The sequence below is a fragment of the Schistosoma mansoni genome, chromosome W (assembly GCF_000237925.1).
Source record: "Schistosoma mansoni strain Puerto Rico chromosome W, complete genome".
Taxonomy (NCBI): domain Eukaryota; kingdom Metazoa; phylum Platyhelminthes; class Trematoda; order Strigeidida; family Schistosomatidae; genus Schistosoma; species Schistosoma mansoni.
Window position 1 is genome coordinate 23,934,087 of NC_031502.1, and position 22,509 is coordinate 23,956,595.

Genomic DNA, 22,509 nt, shown 5'->3' on the forward strand with positions numbered 1-22,509 from the left:
AGCTCAGGTTGGTTGGTTAAGAGTTGACCCCAAACAACCAGGCATATGCTAAAACAGTATTGTTCAAGTATTCATTCACTTCCTTACCTTTTGTAAGCGTTATATTCCCTACTATCTTATATGGAATGTTGAGAGCCTTTGTTTGTCTGAACAGATAATCCCACGCTCCACTGTGACTGCGCGAAGATCGAAATAAAGACCTATTCACTACTTCTCTGGTTTCTTCTATCAATAGCACGAGGGTTACCTATAGGCACGAAATATCCAATGTCAGCCTTCACTGCATTGCGGATACCTAGTAAGACGAGTGGAAGAGTGTCTGTCCACTGTGGAACGTTTGTAGCTGAAAGTGAAGCTTTCAGTTGTCGATGAAAACGTTCTATCAACCCGTTTGCTTGTGGGTGATAGGCGGCCGTTCGGAAACGCGTGAATTCTAATAGTGAGGTCAGATAACGGAAACGTTCAGATTCGAATTGGCGTCCGCAGTCTGTAGTGATGGTTGAAGAGCAGCCAGATTTGCTACCCATCGTTCGACGAAGGCGCGGGCCACTGTTTCAGCAGTAATGTCCTTATTAGGTACTGCCTCTGACCATCAAGTGAAACGGTCTACGCAGGTTAAAAGATAAGAGTATCCATTTGAATCTAGAACGGGTCCTACCAAATCCAGATAACATGGTCGGAACGAGCATCAGTAATTATGAATGAGCCTCGGGGACATTTGTTGTGTCTAATCACCTTGAATTTCTGGCAGCTTAAACAGGAGCGTGCCCACTCCTTCACGTCTTTATTGATACCAGGCCAGGATGCACTCACACCTGGGTGAGAAAGTCTATGCAACGTATTGAAAACTTTGCGTCGATAATGTTTCGGCACGAGTGGGCGATCCCTACCTGTAGATATGTCACAAAGTAAGGTTTTCTTACCTGTTCCCATCTGTTTAATGCGCAGTCTAATGGTTGTTGAAGATAACTTGTGCTCTGTATCTGAAGCTGGTCGAGTTTCAGAAGGTCAATTCCTTGGAAACTGTTTAAGGAAGTTATACTAGGCAAGGCGTCTGCAGAGATGTGTTGTATATCTGAGGTAAACTGCGAAATGTAGTCCAGTTATCGAGACTCTCGAGGTGAGGTACTGTGATCTGGTACGGATGCATGACCAAGCGCCTTGAGCTAAACGAGTCCACTATAACTAATGTGGTCAGCATCTAATGTCGAACACTTACAGAGCTATTGATTTTGGCAATTTATTTACTGCTACAACATATAACCAACCATCCTCTGCCCAAAAGGGACATTGAGCTGCTGAGTTGACAATGACATTCAGATCAATTTACATCTAGACTACAAGTAGCTAAACATTACTCATGGCCTATGTGTCTGTACCTTGGCTACTAGTTTGAACTGCAATACACTTGTAAGCATTTGCCAGTGGTGAACAAATTCTAGACAGTGTGATTTTTATCATTAAGAAGATCTAAACCACCACTTTTTCTTATTCGTCCTCAAATCCTGATAATCTCAGCATACAATGAAACCTATGGTGATAAGTGCTATAACAGAATGAATATGGGAAGAGCTAAAACTCTCTAAACCCTTTTCCGAGCGTTATTATTTATATTTTCATTATATAATTAACAGATAACTATATTATTACATTTGAACATCCCACTTATTACAAACTTCCAATGAACCTATTAACTGTTGTCATACTATTTACCATTTCTCAATTATTGTTGGCTGACTATGTTACGTTCCTTCCATCCTCCACCACACATGGTGTGATTGTGTTTTAAGTATGATTTCTTGCTTGGCACACCATTTGGTCTGAGATTATCAATGGTTGATCTCTCCTTTTTATCGTCACCTATTGACTTGATTATAAAGAACTCCACATCTCAACAGATGAGTGAATGTGATCGGTTCTGAGTAATTCAGAATGGTCAACACTTTGCTTCTAAGAGGTCGGATGACTTGAGCATCAATAGTGTGACCTAAGAAGTCTAAGGAGTCTGTTCCGATTTGGTATTTCTGAACGTTTACAGTAATGCCCTGTTTTTGCAGTTGTTCGAACACAATGCCCAGATACTTTGGGTGGGATTCACTGCCTGGACTTCCTATCAAGTAGTCATCTACATACTCATGTACGGAATTGAAACTTCGGAAAAAGTCATCGATGAACCTTTGCAATATCTGGGCAGCATTTCTTAGGCCGGAACGAATTCGCGAAAATTCATTGAATCCAAAGGGAGTTATCACAGCGGTTTTCGGAATATCGTCAGTAGCCATGGGGATTCGGATATGGGCTTTAACGAAGTCGATTTTTGAAAAGACAATTGTATTTTTCAAGGTAGCTGTCAAATCGTGAATGTGAGGTAACAAGGAACGATCGGAAATGGTTTTTGAATTCAAACACCGATATTCACCAGTTGGACGATAGTCACTGGTTGGACGCCAATCGTTGCTATGTTTTTTAGGGACCATGTGCAAAGGAGATGTCCATGAGCTGTATGACGGTCGAATGATTCCTGACTCTATCATGTGGTCAAATTCGTTTTTAGCCAACCTCGGCTTTTCAGTATTCAGTCGGCGTGCTTTCGAGAAAACAGGCGGTCCTGTAGTCGTGATGTGATGTGCGAAATTGCTGGTTACACACGACAATTTCAGTTGCGGTTGATATATGCCGAGTAACAAGTGATATAATGGATCTATTGTAGCCTAATTGTGACTGGAGACAATCTGCAACCGGAAAAATAAGTTAGGCAAACAGATAAATTGTTTCCGTCTCCTAGCCTCCGTTTGCGCGTATCGATGAGTAGGTTGTGGTGTTGTGGGAGGTCTATACCAGTGATTGGCATAGGAAAATCTGCAACGACGAAGATCCAGTGAATGGGTTTGCGTAAGCCCACGTTAATTTAGATATGTCGCTCATAATATGTGGTAATCGGTTTCCCACTCTCCGCATGTAAGTTGAAAACTGGTTTGCGCAGTCGGAGGATGAATTTGCTGGAAGAACGATTATTTCGGCGCCATTGTCGACGAGTTATCGGACTTTCATGATCACATCTTTGATGTATAAGAGACGGTAATTTTCGCCAGCTACGGTTGCAGTTGAAGATGCCACAAGTATTTGGAGTTTGACAACACCCTAACCAGTAACACCTAAAATCGAAACAAGTCAACCCAGTGAGATCAGAAGTCAGAAGTGAAGAGGTTCTAAGGTATGTTTGATGGACTGTCGATATATCGAGAAGTGACTGATCTGAATCGGCTGGAGGTTTTCAGAGAAGTTGAGCACAGCGTTCCTACTCCTCATCTGGTGCGGGTGCATGACCAAGCGCCTTCAGCCAGGTGGGTCCATTAAAACTAATATGGTCAGCATCCAATGTGAAAGACTTGAATTTAGGGATTTATTTACCGCTACAGATCACTTCCTTTCTAGTAGGGTAGTGATGGTGCTAAGACGTGGTCAGCCAGAAGATTAAACCCAGCGAGTTTGTATTTATTTACCCCTACTGTAAGATCCAAACCTAGTTGGAAACTAGGTTTGAGCTGTTGAATAACTGACGAATAAAATTAGAGACATGCGCACACTCCAATCAAAATCAGAACGAGATGATTGGGGTAATAACGGCTCTAAAATTCATCATACATACAAATGTACAAATTTACCTGAACAAATATTACCACCCAGTTATTCAACCAACAATTGTTCCCAGAATAATCAATCTAAATTACAATAAATAGGAAGTTGATAAGAAATCTAAGAAATTTACCGAACGCACCAAAAAGTAAGTTTTATTCTATTCTTTCTGGATAGATCAAGTAAGATTCCGTTTGAGCGGCTGTTCTGTGACACAAAGTGTTTCAGATTCTGGGAAAGTGCTCCAGTTTACAACCAAAATGCACGATCCCAGTCAAAATCAAACAACACAATCAAAGAGCGGACAGTCAATACAGCAGCCGCCAGAATAATATCAATTAAAACAAATTAAATACAGTTCAAGAAGAAACATAGAAACTCAATGAAAACGATAGATAAACCGAGAAAATTATTATAAAAATTAAACGTTGCAGTCTCAATTGGCATCAAAAAAGTTAACAATATATACAAATAAATAAACCATAAAGAAGAAATTGCAAATGTATACATGGAGGGATTTTCACCTTCAAAATGGATCTTACACCGACCCGCGAAATCCCTCCATACTGCATAAGCTATTCTGATGCCTTTTGCCATGGTTCCTCACTAAAGGAACGAGTAGGACCTACAACAGTACGCCTACCCGTCCTCACTGTGGAATCCTTTCTCACTAATCTCCTATTCGTTCGACTGGTTACTGACTTTATCTTCCGATCATTATTTGCTTCATAGCTTTTGACCATTCCTAAAGGCCACCTTCTATCGGCTGAAGTTCGTGCAGCCATAATCAATTTATCTTTTTTCTTTGCTACAGAAGTCGCGAAGTAGTTTATTATTCGTTGAGAAATCTTATGAACGCGTTCGCAAGCTAGAAACAGCTTAGACCCCCTGTCACCGTCATCTTCACCATCAACGTTAGCTGATGACCTTAATCACTCACGTTTGTTCCTCCTGTTGTTTTATACTCTCCTAATTCAAGCTCACTTTGGTCTCGAATTGATTTAAACGTCTCAATTACTTGGCTTTCATATCCACCCTGCTTCCATCCTTCGGCCGATTTTTTTAATTGTAGAACCGTGCTTAACAAATTTTTCCTGTTCATCAAACAATCGAAACTTCACATCCAACTGCTCTTTAAGAATGAGGAATTTGTTTTCAAACCAGTTCGAAGTAGTTTCTCGGCCTCAAGGTCTCGCTTCGCTTCTTGGCACTGTTTCTCTAAAACGTGGTAGTTACTAAGGAGAGTCTGGTAGGCATCATGATTTTGTTTATACTTACTGAGTTCCCTTTCAATAAATTCTTTGACAAACTGATCTTTTACCTTATTGGTATGATTAACAACCCTTTTTCTAAAGTCTGCACATGATGCCGGTCCAAAGACCGTCCATCCTAGCAATGTTTTTACGGCGTACGGATGTTTCCTGCCACCCAATCGTTGGTCCAGCACCCAATGTGCTTCCGGAACATTGCAACCGATCAGCAATAGCACTTCGCCGGAATCTATAATATCTAAAGGCACATCAGCTAAATGCGGCCACTTGACAACGCTACTCAATGCTGACTTGGTCGGCATATGCTCTGTTATACTCGACACAACTAGAGCTGAATCAATTGTAACATGTTCAGACTGATCTAACGAATATACTTTCAGAGGCGACTTCGTGATCCTTGCTGTTCTTTTGCCTCCTACGGTTTGAATCATCACTGACGCCTTATCTTGGGTCAACCCGAGCGACTTCAAGCAATCTGACCTTAACAATGTCGTATCCGAACCGTTATCCAGAAGAGCATAACCTACAATTTCAGCATTACTCGATCGTAACCGCACAGGAATCATTCCAAAACACACGTGACCGTCCACTGGTTTAGTTTGTCTACAACAGTTTACCGTAGCAAGTTTGTCTTCTGATCTGTTTGCCGAATCGTTATGCAACAAGGAGTGATGTCTCTTCGGGCATCCGTCATCGGTGCAACGTCTCATCACTTTACATTCAATAGCCTTATGTCCTTGTTTAAGACATGCAAAACAGATACCCATACGTTTCACGTGTGACCACCGTTCTTCTGTTGTGAGCGCTAAGAACTGCGTATATTCATAAACTGCATGGTCACCTGAACACTTACTGCACTTAACTCTTAAGATCAGTACCTTCCCCGGCCTCGCTACCGAATGGTAATTCGACTTCATGATAGCTCCCTTTTTTGGACGTTCAGCCAACTGTCCAAACCTACTCGAAGCAACTCTCTCTCTAGCTGCTACGAACTGGGTGAGTTCAGCGAATGTTGAGTCTCTATCATTTTCTGTCAATCTATCTACCAACTCGGCCCATTCCATTTGCATAGGTTGGGGCAGAAGCCTCATTACTCTTTCCAACGTAACCAAGGAATTTAAATCGGCAGTGTAATTCATTTGCTCTAAAATCATGCAGCAGTTCTCCATGCTTATAACTAAGTTTGACAGATATTCCACGTTATTATAATCAAAGTTTTCAGTGTTGAACAAGTCCTCCAAAGCATCACGGGCTATTATGTGAGCCTGTCCGAACAAACGCTTCAAGATCTCCCTGGCTCTCTTATAACCCGCAGCAGCATCCATTCCGACACAACCTTCAGTCGCTGCTTTCGCCTTGCCCTTACAATAATGTATCAAGTATAGCAAACGTTGACTATCATCACTGACTCTCGATGCAACATACGTCTCAAACTGTCTTATAAACCTCCAATACTGTTTTGGTTGTCCGTCAAAGTAACTTAGTTCGACCTTTGATAATTCTAGACCAACTAAGGGAAGTTTAGGCATGACATTCTGCTTTGATATCTCAGACCCTCGCTTTTTATCTAAACTAAAATTTTCTACCTCATCTGCAATTAAATCACAACTAGAATCACTATCATTATAATTAGCCCTAACTGTATCTGAATCATGAGACACAAAGACATCAGAAGGCACTTGCTTTGTACAAAAGAATTCGTCGCTTAATTTGGGTCCATCAGCACCATCGAGCTTGGAAACTGTCTTCTTTTGATAAAGTTTTGTCATCTCGAACGAAGCGACCAAATTTCAGGGAACCAAGATTGAAATGCACAAAACGATAGCCAAGAAACCTCAACCAATCGATATTTGTTTAGAACTGCACTATGCAGTTTTCTCTAATTCTCATTCTACAACTTTTCTTACAAACAACCACCAGTAACCTAACAATTCGTAGTTTTGGCGACTCAACTACACTGAGAAAAGTACAACCTATTAAACTAAAAATGTACTTACCCACAAATAGTCCTTAAATTCATTTGGACTATTGTAATAAAGTGTTACCTTACTCTCACCAGGCGGTGTCGAAGAAAAAAAACATCTCAACAACAAAACAGAAACGCAACGAAATTAAATGATTGAATGATACTCATGGGATAGTATATTGTTCACTCTGGAGGTTAGTCAAATTTGGGCGCAACAATGGGCAATCACGGGATCTTCTTCGTTTTTTTATCAAATGGTTACTTTAAAGTCAAAAATATCGTCTGGGGATGTGGTCTTATGTCTTTCAACCAGTTATTGGATCCATACAAACAGAAGGGACTCAACTTCGGTGTAGACAGTTCAATGCAAATAAATATTTCTGTTTTTGTCCTATTCCATGAACTGGTAAGTATTCTTTGTTTTCTCATCAAGTTGAATCGAATGAGAGGCTATTGTTATTTTGGTTTAAGTAGCTCTGCTAGTAAATGCAAAACCACTGCACTTCTGTTACCTTACTGTCATCATCGTCTGTAATTGTTAGCACATATTCAGAATAGCTCAGTGTTGTGTAATATTCGTCAGAGTGGAACACAGTAATCTGAGATCCCGTCGGCGGTTTTTTATACTCGAGCGAAATTCTCGTACTATTCGGGTTTTCCCATCAAGCAGTCAAGTTTGGAAACCGGCTTCTAGGAGAAATGGTATCCAGACTGTTGGTTCCCTCAAAAAAGTATTTGACTTAAATTAGCACATTAACACAGGTCCCCACCCTCTTATTCCAGAAATGCAGATCTGCACTCTGGTCTGTTTGCATAGTTGACACAGTCGCTCGTTTTAACGACCATTAGCATTTGTATTCCTTCAAAGAGTTCTCTATCGGTTCAAGGATTAATTTGAAAATGACTATTTTCTGTGTTTTTTTGGTGCTCACTTTTTTAGTGGTTTGCTAGTGAAGGCTTCCGTTAACTTCATCTATTTTAGGAGACTGACCAGTGTCGCTAACTTGTACACAAGCCGTAAACTCGTCGTCGTCTCTGCCTACTCTCCCACTGACTGCAGCTCAGACGACATAAAAGATAAGTTCTACAGGAAACTTTCTGACCTTCTCCGAAAAGCTAGGCGTTCTGATGTAGTAATAGTGGCTGGTGACTTTAATGCTCAAGTAGGTAAACTAAGCGAAAGGGAAAGACACCTGGGCGGATCTTATGGTGTCGTGGCTAAAAGAACAGATAACGGCGAACGTCTGTTGCAGCCCGTTTCTTGCAAATAATAACTTTAAACATAAGGAAAAACATCTTTTGACATGGCGACCCCCGAATTCATCCCAACGTTGAACCCAATTAAATCACATCACTATCAGCCACCGATGAAGGGGCTCGATAGAAGACTGTCGCTCATTCTGGAGCACATGTTTAGACTCAGATCATGCTCTAGTTCGAGCACGTATCTGTCTGCGTCTTACTGGACGTAGGAAAGACACTGCTGGGAAGCCTCTAAGGGTTTTACCTTATGATAGGCAAGCTAAGAATATATTTCAGGAACAACTGGAAAAACAGTTAGGCAGACATGTAAGTTGTGCCCACCCCGAGGCAGCGTGGAATGACATCCGAAAAGCTGTGGAAACAGCAGTGATACCCGCTAGTAAGGCAAACCATAAGGTTAGGGAGAAACAATGACGGCAGCATCTACCGCACTGATAGATGCTCGTAAATTAATCCTACCTGGCTCTGAACATAACGAACAGCGGAGTCAGCTTAAGCGCAGTCTAACAAGAAACCTACGCAATGACCGTGAACAGTGGCGGGTAGCGAAAGCAAGAGAGATGGAAAAAGCAGCGGCAATAGGTAACAGCACACAGCTATTCAGACTTGTTAAAGAAACCCGTATTAGGAACCCGACAATCAGCGAAACTATCTCAGATAAAGATGGACATACCATTCATCCTCAATCCAGGAGATTGGATCGATGGGCAGAACACTTTAGGGATCAGTTTAACTGGCCTTCAGCCACACTTCAGTTACCCACGATCCCCAGTCGTCCTGAATGTCAAATTGATGTAAGTCCTTCAATTTTCTACGATGTTGAAAAAGCTATAGGAAATCTGAAGCGAGGGAGAGCAGCAGGCCCTGAAAGGTTTACCCCTGAGATTTTTAAGGATGGTGGTCCAGTACTAGAAGCGAGATTGACTGAGGTCTAAGGTAGAATCTGGGAACTGAACGTAATTCCATCTGACTGGTCCCAATCGCTGATTGTGCCAGTCTATAAGAAAGGACAAAAGTCCTCCTGTGACAATCACAGAGGAATCAGTTTGACTAATATAGTGTCTAAAATATTAGCTTCAATAATACTTAGGCGCCTAACCAAAACTCGTGAAGAGCAGACTAGAGAAAACCAGGCTGGTTTTCGACCTAGACGTGGTTGCATAGACCAGATATTCACTCTACGCCAGGTCCTAGAACATAGACATACATTCAGACGTCCCACAATAGTAGTATTTCTTAACCTTAAGGCGGCATTTGGCTGCGTTGATCGTGAGGTTCTATGGCAGTGTTTGTCAGTGAAAGGAGTACCAAAGAAGTACATTAACCTCATAAAGGCTCTCTACTCGAACACAACTGGTCGAGTTAGAGCCTATGGCGAACTGTCATCAGAATTGGTTACCTCAAGTGGTGTTCGTCAGGGCTGTCCACTCTCCCCATTCTTGTTTAACTTTGTCGTTGACATGCTTTTAGAAATAGCACTTTTATCATCTCAATCTCCAGGAGTTGAACTTTTAGCGAGAGGCTCACTTGTTGACTTAGAATACGCCGACGACATAGTTTTATTCGGTGAAGACGCTGACAAAATGCAGTCTTCTGACCACTATAAGCAACAATGCAGGCATGTTCGGGATGCGATTCTCTCCCTCGAAGTGCAAAATGTTACTTCAGGATTGGGTTGCATCGACACCCGAACTAATGATTGGGAGTGAAGTAGTTCAGCGTGTCTACCACTTCACTTATCTTGGGAGTCTCATCAGCCCTTGTGGTCTGGTGTGTGACGAAATCTCAGCACGGATACAGAAGGCTCGTCTAGCTTTCGCCAACTTGCGCCATTTATGGCGTAGGCGAGATATCCGTCTAGCAACAAAAGGACGGGTTTACTGTGCAGCAGTTCGTTCCGTCCTACTTTATGGCAGCGAAACATGGCCGATAAGAGTAGAGGATATTCGTAGGCTACTAGTATTCGATCATAGGTGTCTTCGACACATTGCTCGTATATCCCGGGACCATCGGGTAAGTAATTCAGTTGTTAGGAAACGGGTACTAGGTAAGGATGGCGAATCGATTGATGAAGTACTGAAACTTCATCACTTAAGATGGCTGGGACACATGTTACGTATGCCCAACCACCGACTGCCCAGACGTGCAATGTTCCATGGTGTAGGAGTAGGTTGGAAGAAAGCTAGGGGCGGCCAGACTAAAACGTGACACAAATCCATGAAGTCGCTGACAATTGGACTGAGCCATGTTGGTAGGTGTAGACTACCTGGTTGGGATTCGCGAGATGATAGCAACCGATGGTTAGAGACCTTAAACAACATGGCTCAAAATCGTTTGCAATGGCGAAGGTGCATACACTCTTTGTGTTCTACCAAATTCCAATCTTCTGAATTCTTCATGTCCGTATTCTTTTTCTCTTTTCAAATTTATTTCACTGTATTATACTCCTTCAATAACATCTTCAAACCCTAATTTTTCACATAATGCTTATATTCTTGCTACTTCTACCACTATGGGATTTGAATCGACAACTGGATCTCTGTGCTAATGTGATATGGCAACTCGAACTGATGTACGTACGTACGAAGTTCTACGTTGTGACTGACTGTAAATTCCCTTCAAAGATGTACAAACCTAAATGTTCACCACGTTAAATTACGTAAATGTCATATACGTCTTGCCATTTTCTTGTAAGATGTATTTTCCGTTGTTTATTTGTGTTACGGATAACTATATACATGCAAATATCATTCCAAACATAAGAGACAAACAATCCACTTCGGTACACGGAAAACTCGCAACTTTAAGGTCCTCTGAGCCTGTTTCTGTCCCGACTTCTGAATTGATTACATTTTTAGGTCGATTTAGAATCATCTCATCTGGGGTCTTCAACAACGTCCAGGTTTGAAACCGGCCTTATATCCCCCAGTTTTTTTGTTTATGATTTCCATCTAATCATCAGAAGCTAATATGATACTAGACAAACTGACTCTTCTGTGATTCTATGTTCTTTCTCACAAACTAGGACGGTTAATCGTCAATGTCAAACTAATGAAATCAAGCTCTGTCTACTATGTGGAGCGTTCACTTGTTCATGCTTTTAACTTTCAAGTTAGGAGCTTAAACTCTACTCCATCTACTTCCGTTTAAGCAACTGGACACTGGTACTAGCCCTCGCATAATATGGCTTATAGCCAAATACATTAATCCGTACCTGATGATTGAGTCAATTAATTAATTTCTACTTAATGATTCACTAGAGTTCGCCAACTATTCTTAACAACTTTTGGTGCTAACCTGTCCGGTCCTATCTCCTCATCGCTCAAAGTTACCTATTGCGTTTTCAGCCTCTCTAATATTCAATAGCTCTTTTTCAGTCTGTTATTCAGACTTCTGGAGGTATAGGGTAAATGGGATCAGCCAGTCAGTCATTCTCGAAGTAGAACCTACGACATACACGAGTCCAAGTTACCACACGGCTAGCTAAAGTGATCAGAGCAAATCGTAGAGTAGATGTAGTAACAGTAGTAGTGATAAGAAAAAAGATTAGGCACAGAAGAGACGATTTAAGAAGGTTAGTAGAATCGAACAAATTTACAAGGTAAGTTAAAACCCTAGAAGGGCCGACAAAAGTTGTGCACCTGCACTATTCCAAAGGATTCCGAGCTATGTCGACCAAAGTCTCCAACCATCGATTGCGACAGTCATCAAGATCCTGACCAGGCAATTTACTTCACATATAACTCATTTCAACAGTCAGTTTCGAGAAATGCCACGACTTGGTTTGGCCACACCTAGCTTTCTTCTAACCTGCTCCTATCCCACTCATTTTGTATCGAGGTAATCGGTGGATGGCCATCCGTAATACATATCCTAACCATCTCAGTCGATAAAGAGCCACCTCACCGATCAATTTGCCATCTTTGTCCAGTACCTTGCGTCTAACCATAGGACTGCTCAGTCATTTATCTTGAGATACGCGAATAATGCTTCGAAGATAACTATGATCAAAACCTGGGAACCTACTCGTGTCCTCAGTTTTCGTAGACCATGTTTCACAACCATAGAATAGTCCAGTGCCGATTGTTGTGCAATATATGGAGACCTGGCTTACGCCACAAGTGACGCAAGTTGACGACGTTTTTATTAAATGTGGGCCATATTTCAACTAGCGTGTCTCCCATGCACAACCAACTGAATTTCTGCATGTTGACTTCTAAACTTCATCGTTTACAGCACTTACGTCACTAGTTTGATCCTGGATTGTTTATGTAATTCATCTCACGTCACTGCTGTCAGTTTTATAGATAACTTCCCAGGTATCTCTGCCGAGTAGATCTTACCTTTGTTGAAACATCTTCAATCCTGCTGTAACCTTTTACTTTCTTCATAGAGAGTGGTTATAACTTTTTTAACTGAGAGAGTTCTTCTGGTTGTATATTTCAGTTCCCCCCATCATTACTCTTCTCTTTTTTTTCTTTTATATATACACATCTTCCCCCTTTCTCCTCCCATTCTCATTATTTTGTGTGGCGCATATGTATCTGGTGCCCTTTTGTACCAATATGTATGTGTTTAAATAAATAAATAAATAAATGAAACATCTTAAATACAAATTCTGACGAACAGTGAACCCAAGATACTACTTTGGACAACACCACGGATTATTGGTTGAGATGTGAATGTTTCAGAGTTGATTTTATTTCTTTAAAATCTGTTCGTTAAAAAAGATTTCATCCACCTCACTAGGGGATTAGGGGTTGTGAGGTACTATGTCGAAGTTCTCGATATAGATGTACAGTATAATTACTAGTTGTTTTCGGTCATAAATGCGAGTTTTGTCAAGGAAATTTATCAGACATGTCGCACATGACCTTGTTATAAGAGATCAATAAGGCGTTCCTCTCGTAGGTGACTAGATGTTTGATCATTAATCACTTTCTCTGTTATGCGCAAGATAACAGGTGATATTTATTGGTCTGTAGTTCTGAACTAGGTTTTTCAGTCCTATCTATTGTTCGAGGACTACGTAAGTTACCTTTAAGGGTTCTGGGTATGTTCCAGCTAATAAAGAGATAGTAAAGAGTATTGGTATATTGAGACCTGGCTTGCTGAAGAAAAAAAATGCGATGCTATCGGTAACTGAGCTTCCATTGAGCTTGGAATTTTCGGTGGAGTCAGTGACGCTGCTAAGACTGAAGTTTGTATCACTGAGAGTTTGTTGCAAAGTAGTTAGCATCTGTATCAGGGATATTGAGATGTACTCACGTCGGTGCAGAATCAGTCACTTAGTAGTTCACAAATGACTTGTTAGTCATCATATTTGACTCAATTATGTAGCATAAAATGGATGTTATAGTCTGCGTTCTTATTCATCCATTTTTCTTACAGACACCAGAGGTTCTGCGCTTTGAATATGCCCTTGATATCCGTATTACTATCATTCTCCAGAACATCGAATTCCTGTTTCGTTAACACAAGTGTTTTTAAGAACATGGTGTATGTATGGGTACTAAGACTGAAGTCATTAGGTTTATGAAACTAAGTTGAGGTAGAGAAGTTTGGCTCTTATTTGACTACTTACGAATGGTTTATGTTTATGTGTAAATTTGGGAAGGTGTCATTGTAAAATTTGATCAAAACAATATTCGAGATTTGTGTACGATGTAACTAAAGTTGAGATCAATTCATCATCTTAAAAGAAGGCCTCTCAGTTTGTTCTGAACAGTAGATTCAGGTTTTCCTCCTGGAATTTCCACATCAAGAAACGCAAGAATTATGCTTACTCGGGTTATGCAGAAATATATCGAACGAAGGGAGAACCACTTTGTGATAGCCACCTGTTAACAGGTAACTAAAGTGAATGATACTAGGAAAGATACCATATGTAAACGTGAGGTCTTCGGCGTTTTTGTTGGACTTGGGGAACAGGACATCCTGTGTCCGTCCATAGGATTCGATAGTTTTTGCTAGCTTTTTATACATTAGCGGGGACTTATAGGGACATTTTAGTCACCTAATATTTTGCAAGTAAATAAGAAAGCACCAAATTTATTTAAACACACAAATATTGGTACAAGGAAGCACCAGATAAATATGCGCCTCACAAATCTCATTTGATTTGTGTGAAGGCTGTAATACTGCCCAGGTGCCCAGACTGAAGCAGGTGGTTTTCTTAGGGGACCACACCCGGAGCCTTTGACCTAAAGGTCTAGTCCACAAGGCAGTGGAGCATCGTAAGGAGATGCAGTCCCATTGTAGCCGGTGACCAACAGTTGGTTCATACGCCATTCGTTCCTTCAGGATCCTGGAGCCCATGTGCACCATTGGTTTGGAATCAGGGTTTTCCAACTCCCTAGGTGGATCCTCCACATCCACCAACCCGGTTAAAGCGCCGGACATTCGCTTTTCGTCCTCTCACTTTTGTGAACAACACCCCCGCCACGAGAAGGCAGTGAGTAGGACTTCCCTGGCAGAGGCTATATATTCGCGTGGCCATATGAGAGCATTTCGAGAGGGAGAGCGGACTCTCCCCACTCTCGGCCGTACCAGGGCATTTGGGGACATCTATATAGAAGTTGAGAAGCTGTTTATTTGAATTAGGGGATCTGCATAGATAGCCCGGTGACAATTTAGGATAAGGGTTGTCTACAGATATCAATGGTGACCTATTAAGCACAAATTGCTCATCAAGAAGAACAGAGGCTTAAAAGATGTTTTCCAAGTAACAGATGTAACCACCTCGAATGAATGTACTACTATTACTGAATGGTTAATATCCTCCAAATAAAATAGATTCGTCTATAATGTCAGCAGAGCACCGTCTTTATTATAATGGCAGGTGATAGATCGCAAATAATCCGTACCGAGTGTAAGTAGCTGAGTTTGCTCACGTTTGTACGGGCATTTATGTGAAAAACATCAAGTGATGAGTTGGATTGTGTTTCGGTAGGTCATTAATCAACGTATAGTGTTAAGTTGATGAGTTGTTAGCGTTATTAAAGGTGTGTATCCGGCAAGGAAGCATCAAAGAAAGTAATGTTAGTGTATTGATCTTTTGTGTATGATCGGCATGGCTGATAGAATAGAGGTGGTGGGAGAGTGCTATGGTAAAATATTAAACAAGGCCGAGAGAAACAGATCCAGTAAGGTAAGTCAGATGAGTAGGTGATGTATTTGCAGACTGATCAGAAAGGCTAGTCATGAAGCTATTAAGGCTAAGAATGGTTGTTGCAAATGGAAGAGGATTAGCACTCATCTAACCGTAGTTTGTAGAGGATGACTTTAAGAGAGTAGAAATACCGCGACCGGGTCGAAAAAGGGTGAGGTAATACTTCTTTTGGAGTAATCTGAAGGTCAAGAGTTGTGCAGAGCAATTTGGGTCAGATAGTGCCATTAGGCTCGTATCCACGTAAATCAATATTGTAGCTTTTGTCAGTGCTCTTGGACATCCTATCCCTTGAGGTGATAGGTTTCAATGTTGTAACCATATAACAGTTTCGGAGCGTAAAACTACCTTTTTTGGTTACTATGCATGCTTTGTCTGCTGTATATTCACAAATACTTTTGCTTCTGAACTGCACAAGAATTTATTCGGATCCATATATTAGGAATACCTGGATTAAAGTCAGTGAAATGAGGAAAACAATCCCAAATGAGGCCTTAATTCATGAATCGAGCTCTATATCATATGAAAAAGATTTCTCTCCGAAACAGGTATTCGATGTGACGCACCAACTGCTGGTCTGAAGTTAGAATTAATTCTTAGTTTAAATATTAAATGAGTTTTTCTCCGATTTCAATTCTGTCAACAAACTAATAACATCTTTATTCGTTTACATGTTTGCAAACACTGCGACTTTTTCTAATTTGCAGTATCCATCTAAAGAAGCATCAACAATCCCAGTGGATCGAGACGGAATATTATCGACACAGGTTCATGCGCTTTCTTCTTCTTACATTAAGAAACAGGACTTTATCACAGCTTTGCATAAAATGGACCTAGAACTTTCCGTGGAGGAAGCACATTTTATTTTCCAGACTAACCATCTTCCATTGTCACTTTTCAGATCGGTACACACTGGAGCATCTACAAAATCGGTAAGTTACGTTTTTCCAAACCTAGTATTTTAGAATCCACTGGTTCACTGTAAACCTGGGACTTCGTCGTCTGTTGAGACTTGTGAAGTCAAAGTGAGTGCGAATCCGGATATATCGGTCAACGGTTTCCCCTGTCCTTCACCAACGTTTGCTACGGGGTTTCCGCCTATTTCCCCTACGGACTCATGGGTTGAGCAAAACAACCGATATTCAGTTGACGCCCAATCTGTCTCCTTGTTGTCTCTTAATCTAGATTCAGATGAAGAAAAAGCGACCTCCAGTTTACCAACAGCGTCCGGTCATAAAGTTTCTTCTGTTGAGTCAGTTAACAGTGAGGAAGTTTCTGTTCAAGAGACAAAAGTTGATCTACCTTCACATTCTACTGAACGTTCAAGAAATTGTTCAGGTTTTAGTGAAAATACAAACAATCATCATCAGGTCAGTCAGTAGTACATATGTACTCTTTCATGCCTGTTCACATGCATTTAAACAATCAACAAAAATAGCATGTGAATAATGTAAATCGGAAAATTAAATCCGAAATAGTTAGTGGGTTTTGTATGCATATACATTTTTCATTTAAATTGCACCCTTACTTATTTAAGATTTCTACTTTATAGATTTTGAAGTTAGTTGCGTGCTTTACTGTAGTTGTATGTTGGATTAGAAATTTGCTTACCATTGAATACTGTCAGATTTTTATGTGCACTGCAAGATTTCTTAGCTCAACAGCAAACTTAGTTAATAAAAACCTGTGTATTGAAATTAAAACAAAAACTAAGTACGAGATCAAAATAGTAATCAGTGATGTAGTCAGCACTCAACAATTTCAGGTAAATCATGTCCAGTTTATGAAGTTGTTAACTAATTCTGAAACGTACGTACTGTTACTAAATAACAATCTGGACTAAAAATATGTAGATTTAACTTCATGTATATTATTTTTCCATTGTTCGTTAAGTTTTAAAGTAATGATATGCGGAATTTATGTACACATATTTTGCAAGCAAGTTGTACTTGTACCTATTGAAACCCAACACATATGACCGTAATGTTTCTTGGTACGTGTAAAAATATTTATCTGAAATTCCCTCAATTATATTTAGGTCTTAAAACCTTCGGGAAGCACTTTTACTATGCCGTTATCAGACAATAATTCATGGATTTCAGATGTCGTGACACAGTCGGTGAACTATGTACATCGAAAAACAGATCCTCAATTAAGGAGTGAAAGTTCAAACAGTTTAAATGATCTTCATCGTCGCGGGTCGCTCGATGATAACAAAGAGTTAATTAATATTGTACAATGTAATTCAAGCTCTGATTCTGAACTTGACTATAAGTTTGATCAAGAATATTCTATTCACTACAATAATCTTCAGAATTCAAGAAGTTTGAAGTTAGTCGACACAAATAGCGTTATTCACACGTCTGGTAATTGGTCACTAGATTATAGTAAACTTTCAAGATTAGAACACATAAGAGTCCACTCAGAACCCATTGATAAGTCTCTAGACACAGAATCACAGATTCTTTATGATCAAAACTCGTTCAGCTTTTCTAATCCTAGAGACAATGTCTACGAAAAAAGTTCGTCTTCAACATGTTCCAATTCAGCAGTCAGCAAGCGATCTGATCGTTATATTCGCGATATTGATGTGCTTGAGGTTGCCGGAGTCCCATTTTCATATGAAGATGTCGTATACTCGACAAACGAAGAGTTTCGCCATCTGAGAGCCACTCGTGGTTTAACAGAGGAACAAGTAAGTTACCTTACGTATTAGATTAATTGTTGAAACTGCTATCAATTTATTAGCGGAAAATAATTTATAAACTACATAAAACTAAATTACTCCCGTCACTGATGCAGATAAAAACCATGTCATAAGAATCAGAGAAACAGAAAACAAACAAGTATGACTTTATTTCGGTTAAGTTTAGTGATGCTTATAAGTGATTTTTAACACTATCACTTATTATTTCCAACTTCTCTATCCTCAAGACCTAAATTCTAAAACTACTTACTTACGCCTGTTAACCCTCGTGAAGAAGCATAGGCCGCTCACCAGCATTCTCCATTTAACTCTGTCATGGACAATCTTTTCCAGTTGCTATTCATCTTTTTCATGACTGCTTCCAATACCCGACGTAGTGTGCTCTTCGGCCTTTCTCTTTACTAATCCCCTTCAGGATTCCGAATTGGGGCTTGCCTCGTGATGCAGTTTGGTGATTTCCGTAATGTATGTCCTATCCACTTCCGGGGTCCTTTCCTAATTTCCTTAGCTGAAACCTAGTTTGTTCTCTCCCACAGTAGACTATTGCTGATGGTTTGCGACCGACGGAAACTGATTATCTTGCGTAGACAATTGTTTATTAATACCTGTACTTTTTTGATTACGATTGCTATGGTATTTCTCGAGGTTTCAGCTCTGTACAGTAGAACTGTCTTGACGTTCGTACTGAAGATTTTGACTTTGGTATTAGTTGACAGTTGTTTTGAGTTCAGCTGTAGGAATGCTGTCCTAGCTTTGCCGATCCTTGCCTTTACGTCTGCATCCGGTTCTCCTTGTTCATCGATGATGCTTCCCAAGTGAATGTTTCCACCTCTTCCAGAGTTTCTCCAAGTGTGACTGAATTGGTGTTCTATGTGATATATTTGAGAATCTTGCTCTTTCCCCTGTGTATGTTAATGCCTACAGATGAAGAGCTCTAAAATTAGGTAGATAAATTACCAGAAAAAAGTGCATCTTGCCATTATTATAAACCTTGTCTTTAGTATTTGTTGAAAGTTTATGGGGATATCCTATTTTAAAGAGCAAACTGTATTCCCCTAATCTAATGTTCACCTATTTCTTTTCTGCATTCAGCTAACAGCTATGTCGGATGCACGTAGACGAGCTACTAACCGTCAAGCGGCCGAACGATGTCGTCGTTCTAAGGTTGCTGCTCGTGATGAATTAGCAGAACGTCTGGCTGACCTTCGCTTACAAAGGCAGGCATTGAATAAGCGTCTCGTTAAGGCTCGTCAACGCAAACGTGATGCAAGGTAATGTAGGTGTACACGATAAGTGCTTGTTTAAAAAAATTTAGTTTCTCTGTAATCATTTCGTTAACCTAGGTCATACACGCGAAACTGAACTCAGTTATTTTTACTAAGTTTAAACCTCTCTTAAATTATGTTGCTCAACTTTCCAGGAATGTGGTAGGAATACGGAAAATTACACTTTACGTTGTCCTTTTAAAGGAATCCCATACTTCATAAGGAACGAAGTGTCCCTTAAACATGTTATCTCTATGTCCATCATTACGTAGCTGCTGAACATGTCAGATAAAAACATTAATTGAGCTATAATAGAGTACGCAACACATTCTGTGTTTGTTTCAATGTGGTTGACTTTATATTTTAACAGCAATCTTGTGAAAATAATGAATTCCGAGTGAGCAGGTAATATAGTCGCAGTTTATAGTGTTGCTAGTTCCATGTACAAATTAATATTCTAGAAGAAATAGTGACTAATTTCGTGAACTATAAATAAATAAGGATTCTTGATTTCTGGGAAGTGTAACTTTGGTACTGGGTTAAAAGTCATAGTATTCCAAACTCTTAATGGTAAAAATATAGTATAGGAACAAGCCAACACAAATGCCTGTTAAGTTTCTGAATGAGGTCCGAAATGAATGACTTTTATCCCATAAATCACTTAAAACTAGCAGTAAAAGGGTATATTGCTCAAAAGTTCTGGAATTATAACCAAAAACTAAGATTGTCCACTACAAGGGTATGGTAGTAAACATGTACCTACCATTTCAAATAAATCTTATTACTAACCCTAAGAAGTAGCTACGTAATTCAGTGAAATCTGTTTACACTTTGTGATATCATTTTGTTCTGTTCTAGATTATACATTTGCATTAGCTGTCCTCTGATAGATGAATAACTGGCTAAAAAATCTCAACTGTTTTAAACTCATCCTCGTTCTTGTGGCGATATTAAAAAGGCATTGTAAAGATGGGAAACAGGAGATCCTAATGAATTAATCCCGGAAATCACTAGGTATAGTAGTTCAACTTTAGAAGTTAGCTGAGATATTAGTCAGAGTCTGGGAACTGAACATAATACTATCTAAATGGTCTTGATCACTGATCATTGTTCAGTGTATAAGGAAGCACAAAAGTCTTCTTATGATAATCACGGAGGAATCAATTTGACTAATATAGTGTCTAAAATATTGGCCTTAATAATCTGACGGTTAACGAGGGATCGCCTAGGAGAATAAACTGGTTTCAGAACTGATTCAGATTTCATGGTTGGTTTTCGTACGGAAACTGCAACTGTTGTTTAAGAGGTTAGGTGACACTACTTAAAATCGTTTACAATACTGCAAATGCATTCGGGCTTTATCTTAATCTGCCTAGATCTTCATGTCCTAAATTTCTTGAGTTATACCTTTTATTTTATTTTATTTAAACACATAAATATTGGTACAAGGAAGCACCAGATAAATATGCGCCTCACAAATCTCATTTGATTTGTGTGAAGGCTGTAATACTGCCCAGGTGCCCAGACTGAAGCAGGTGGTTTTCTTTAGGGGACCACACCCGGAGCCTTTGACCTAAAGGTCTAGTCCACAAGGCAGTGGAGCATCGTGAGGAGATGCAGTCCCATGGTAACCGGTGACCAACAGTTGGTTCATACTCCATTCGTTCCTTCAGGATCCTGGAGCCCATGTGCACCATTGGTTTGGAATCAGGGTTTTCCAACTCCCTAGGTGGATCCTCCACATCCACCAACCCGGTTAAAGCGCCGGACATTCGCTTTTCGTCCTCTCACTTTTGTGAACAACACCCCCGCCACGGGAAGGCAGTGAGTAGGACTTCCCTGGCAGAGGCTATATATTCGCGTGGCCATATGAGAGCATTTCGAGAGGGAGAGCGGACTCTCCCCACTCTCGGCCGTACCAGGGCATTTGGGGGCGAGTTATACCTTTAGATACCTTTTTGAATCTTGTTCTCAATTTTCAACCTTTATTGTCTTTGCTCCTTCATTTTCTCGATTCGTTTGTTATTAATTGTCTCAAGTTAATGCGCTATGGTAATGTGAGGTAACGCACCTTTGTGCCAGGCTTTACTGAATACTCGGTCAAAACATCTCAACCACTTGTAATGGAAAAGTCATACTTTCTGCGTTTATAAATTACTTTTTCTTATCCACTAAAATATACGAGATTGATACTAAAACGCAAAGCTGCGGTACGCTTCTTTTCTCAATATTGAAATGCATAGAACTTAATTATCGATCGTTTAAAAGAAAAATAGGGAGCATTGGGCTTGGTACGTTGTCATCCTAACGTTTAAATCCAAGCTAAACGGTTATCTGTTATTCACAAATGTATTCATTGCTAATTACGTTTTTTGAGTAACAAGCAATTTAGTTTCCGTCAAAGGAAAACATGAAGATAAGTCATCTTAGAAATCCCACTGCAACCCAATGGTTTGAATATATTAGTCCAAATCGTTGTGTATAAAGCCGATTGATAGGCAAATAACTGATTTTCTAATGTATTAATAATGTGAATTCTTCGTATTTGGATGAAGTAGCTTCATAACACCTGAAGTAAAAGCACGGCTAAATCTGTTACTTGTTGATTCTAATACAGAAGCGGGTCTTTATCTCACTTCCACTAAACCACTATTCTTTTTGTTGTTATTGCTTATAATGCTTAAATGTTCATTCCGCTTAGCTTCCAGAACTGCCTGTTAGAGTTGAATATTTTACACAAAAAATATTTCTATGCATTATGTAAAACTTAGTATTTACGCAAGTGTAAACTTTTAACCTGAGAACAAAGAACATATTTATGTACAATATACTGCATTTCTTAATGTTAGTATTTGAAACACGATTTTCTGGATCAACTGTAAAGACGTTTAGATATTGCCGAGATTTTTTCCTTGTTAGCACTTTATTTTAAGGATGAACATATAAAGCAATTTCGCAGTGAATGTAGATAATCATTCGATTTTTGTTTCCTAATTTTCAGAGATAACCTTACTGAAGAACAAAACCGTCTGTTGCACATGTTACATGACTCGAATGGTTGCACATTGAAACCTTCCGATTGGCGCATCCACTTAACTACAGAAGATGAAATTGTGGTTGTATCAGTTGGACATTAACTCTATAAAACCTTGCTTCTCAACTCCCAAAACAGTCTTTCACTTAACTTTCGCTATGTTTGCACACCTACTGTAAATATATTTTACCCGAACCAC

The 22,509-nt window shown here is 39.9% G+C and overlaps 1 protein-coding gene across 1 annotated transcript; it reads left to right on the forward strand.

Annotated features, from left to right (window-relative positions):
• The first annotated feature begins 7,072 nt into the window (after positions 1-7,072).
• Smp_011860 (putative transcription factor LCR-F1) lies at positions 7,073-22,507 on the forward strand. The gene is made up of 7 exons (XM_018789047.1): positions 7,073-7,279; positions 16,012-16,071; positions 16,102-16,236; positions 16,270-16,674; positions 17,343-17,999; positions 19,104-19,282; positions 22,278-22,507. Exons 1-7 carry the CDS (start codon positions 7,091-7,093, stop codon positions 22,411-22,413), a joined length of 1,761 nt encoding a protein of 586 aa, XP_018654529.1. The 5' UTR covers positions 7,073-7,090; the 3' UTR covers positions 22,414-22,507.
• The last annotated feature ends 2 nt before the right edge of the window (positions 22,508-22,509 follow it).

Excerpts from the sequence above, each read along its gene's own strand:
- Smp_011860 (XM_018789047.1), top strand. The coding sequence starts at position 7,091 with ATGGGCAATCACGGGATCTTCTTCGTTTTTTTATCAAATGGTTACTTT. Across the intron at positions 16,072-16,101 it reads ACGGAATATTATCGACACAG|AAACAGGACTTTATCACAGC; the intron begins GTTCATGCGCTT and ends TCTTACATTAAG. Across the intron at positions 19,283-22,277 it reads CAACGCAAACGTGATGCAAG|AGATAACCTTACTGAAGAAC; the intron begins GTAATGTAGGTG and ends CCTAATTTTCAG.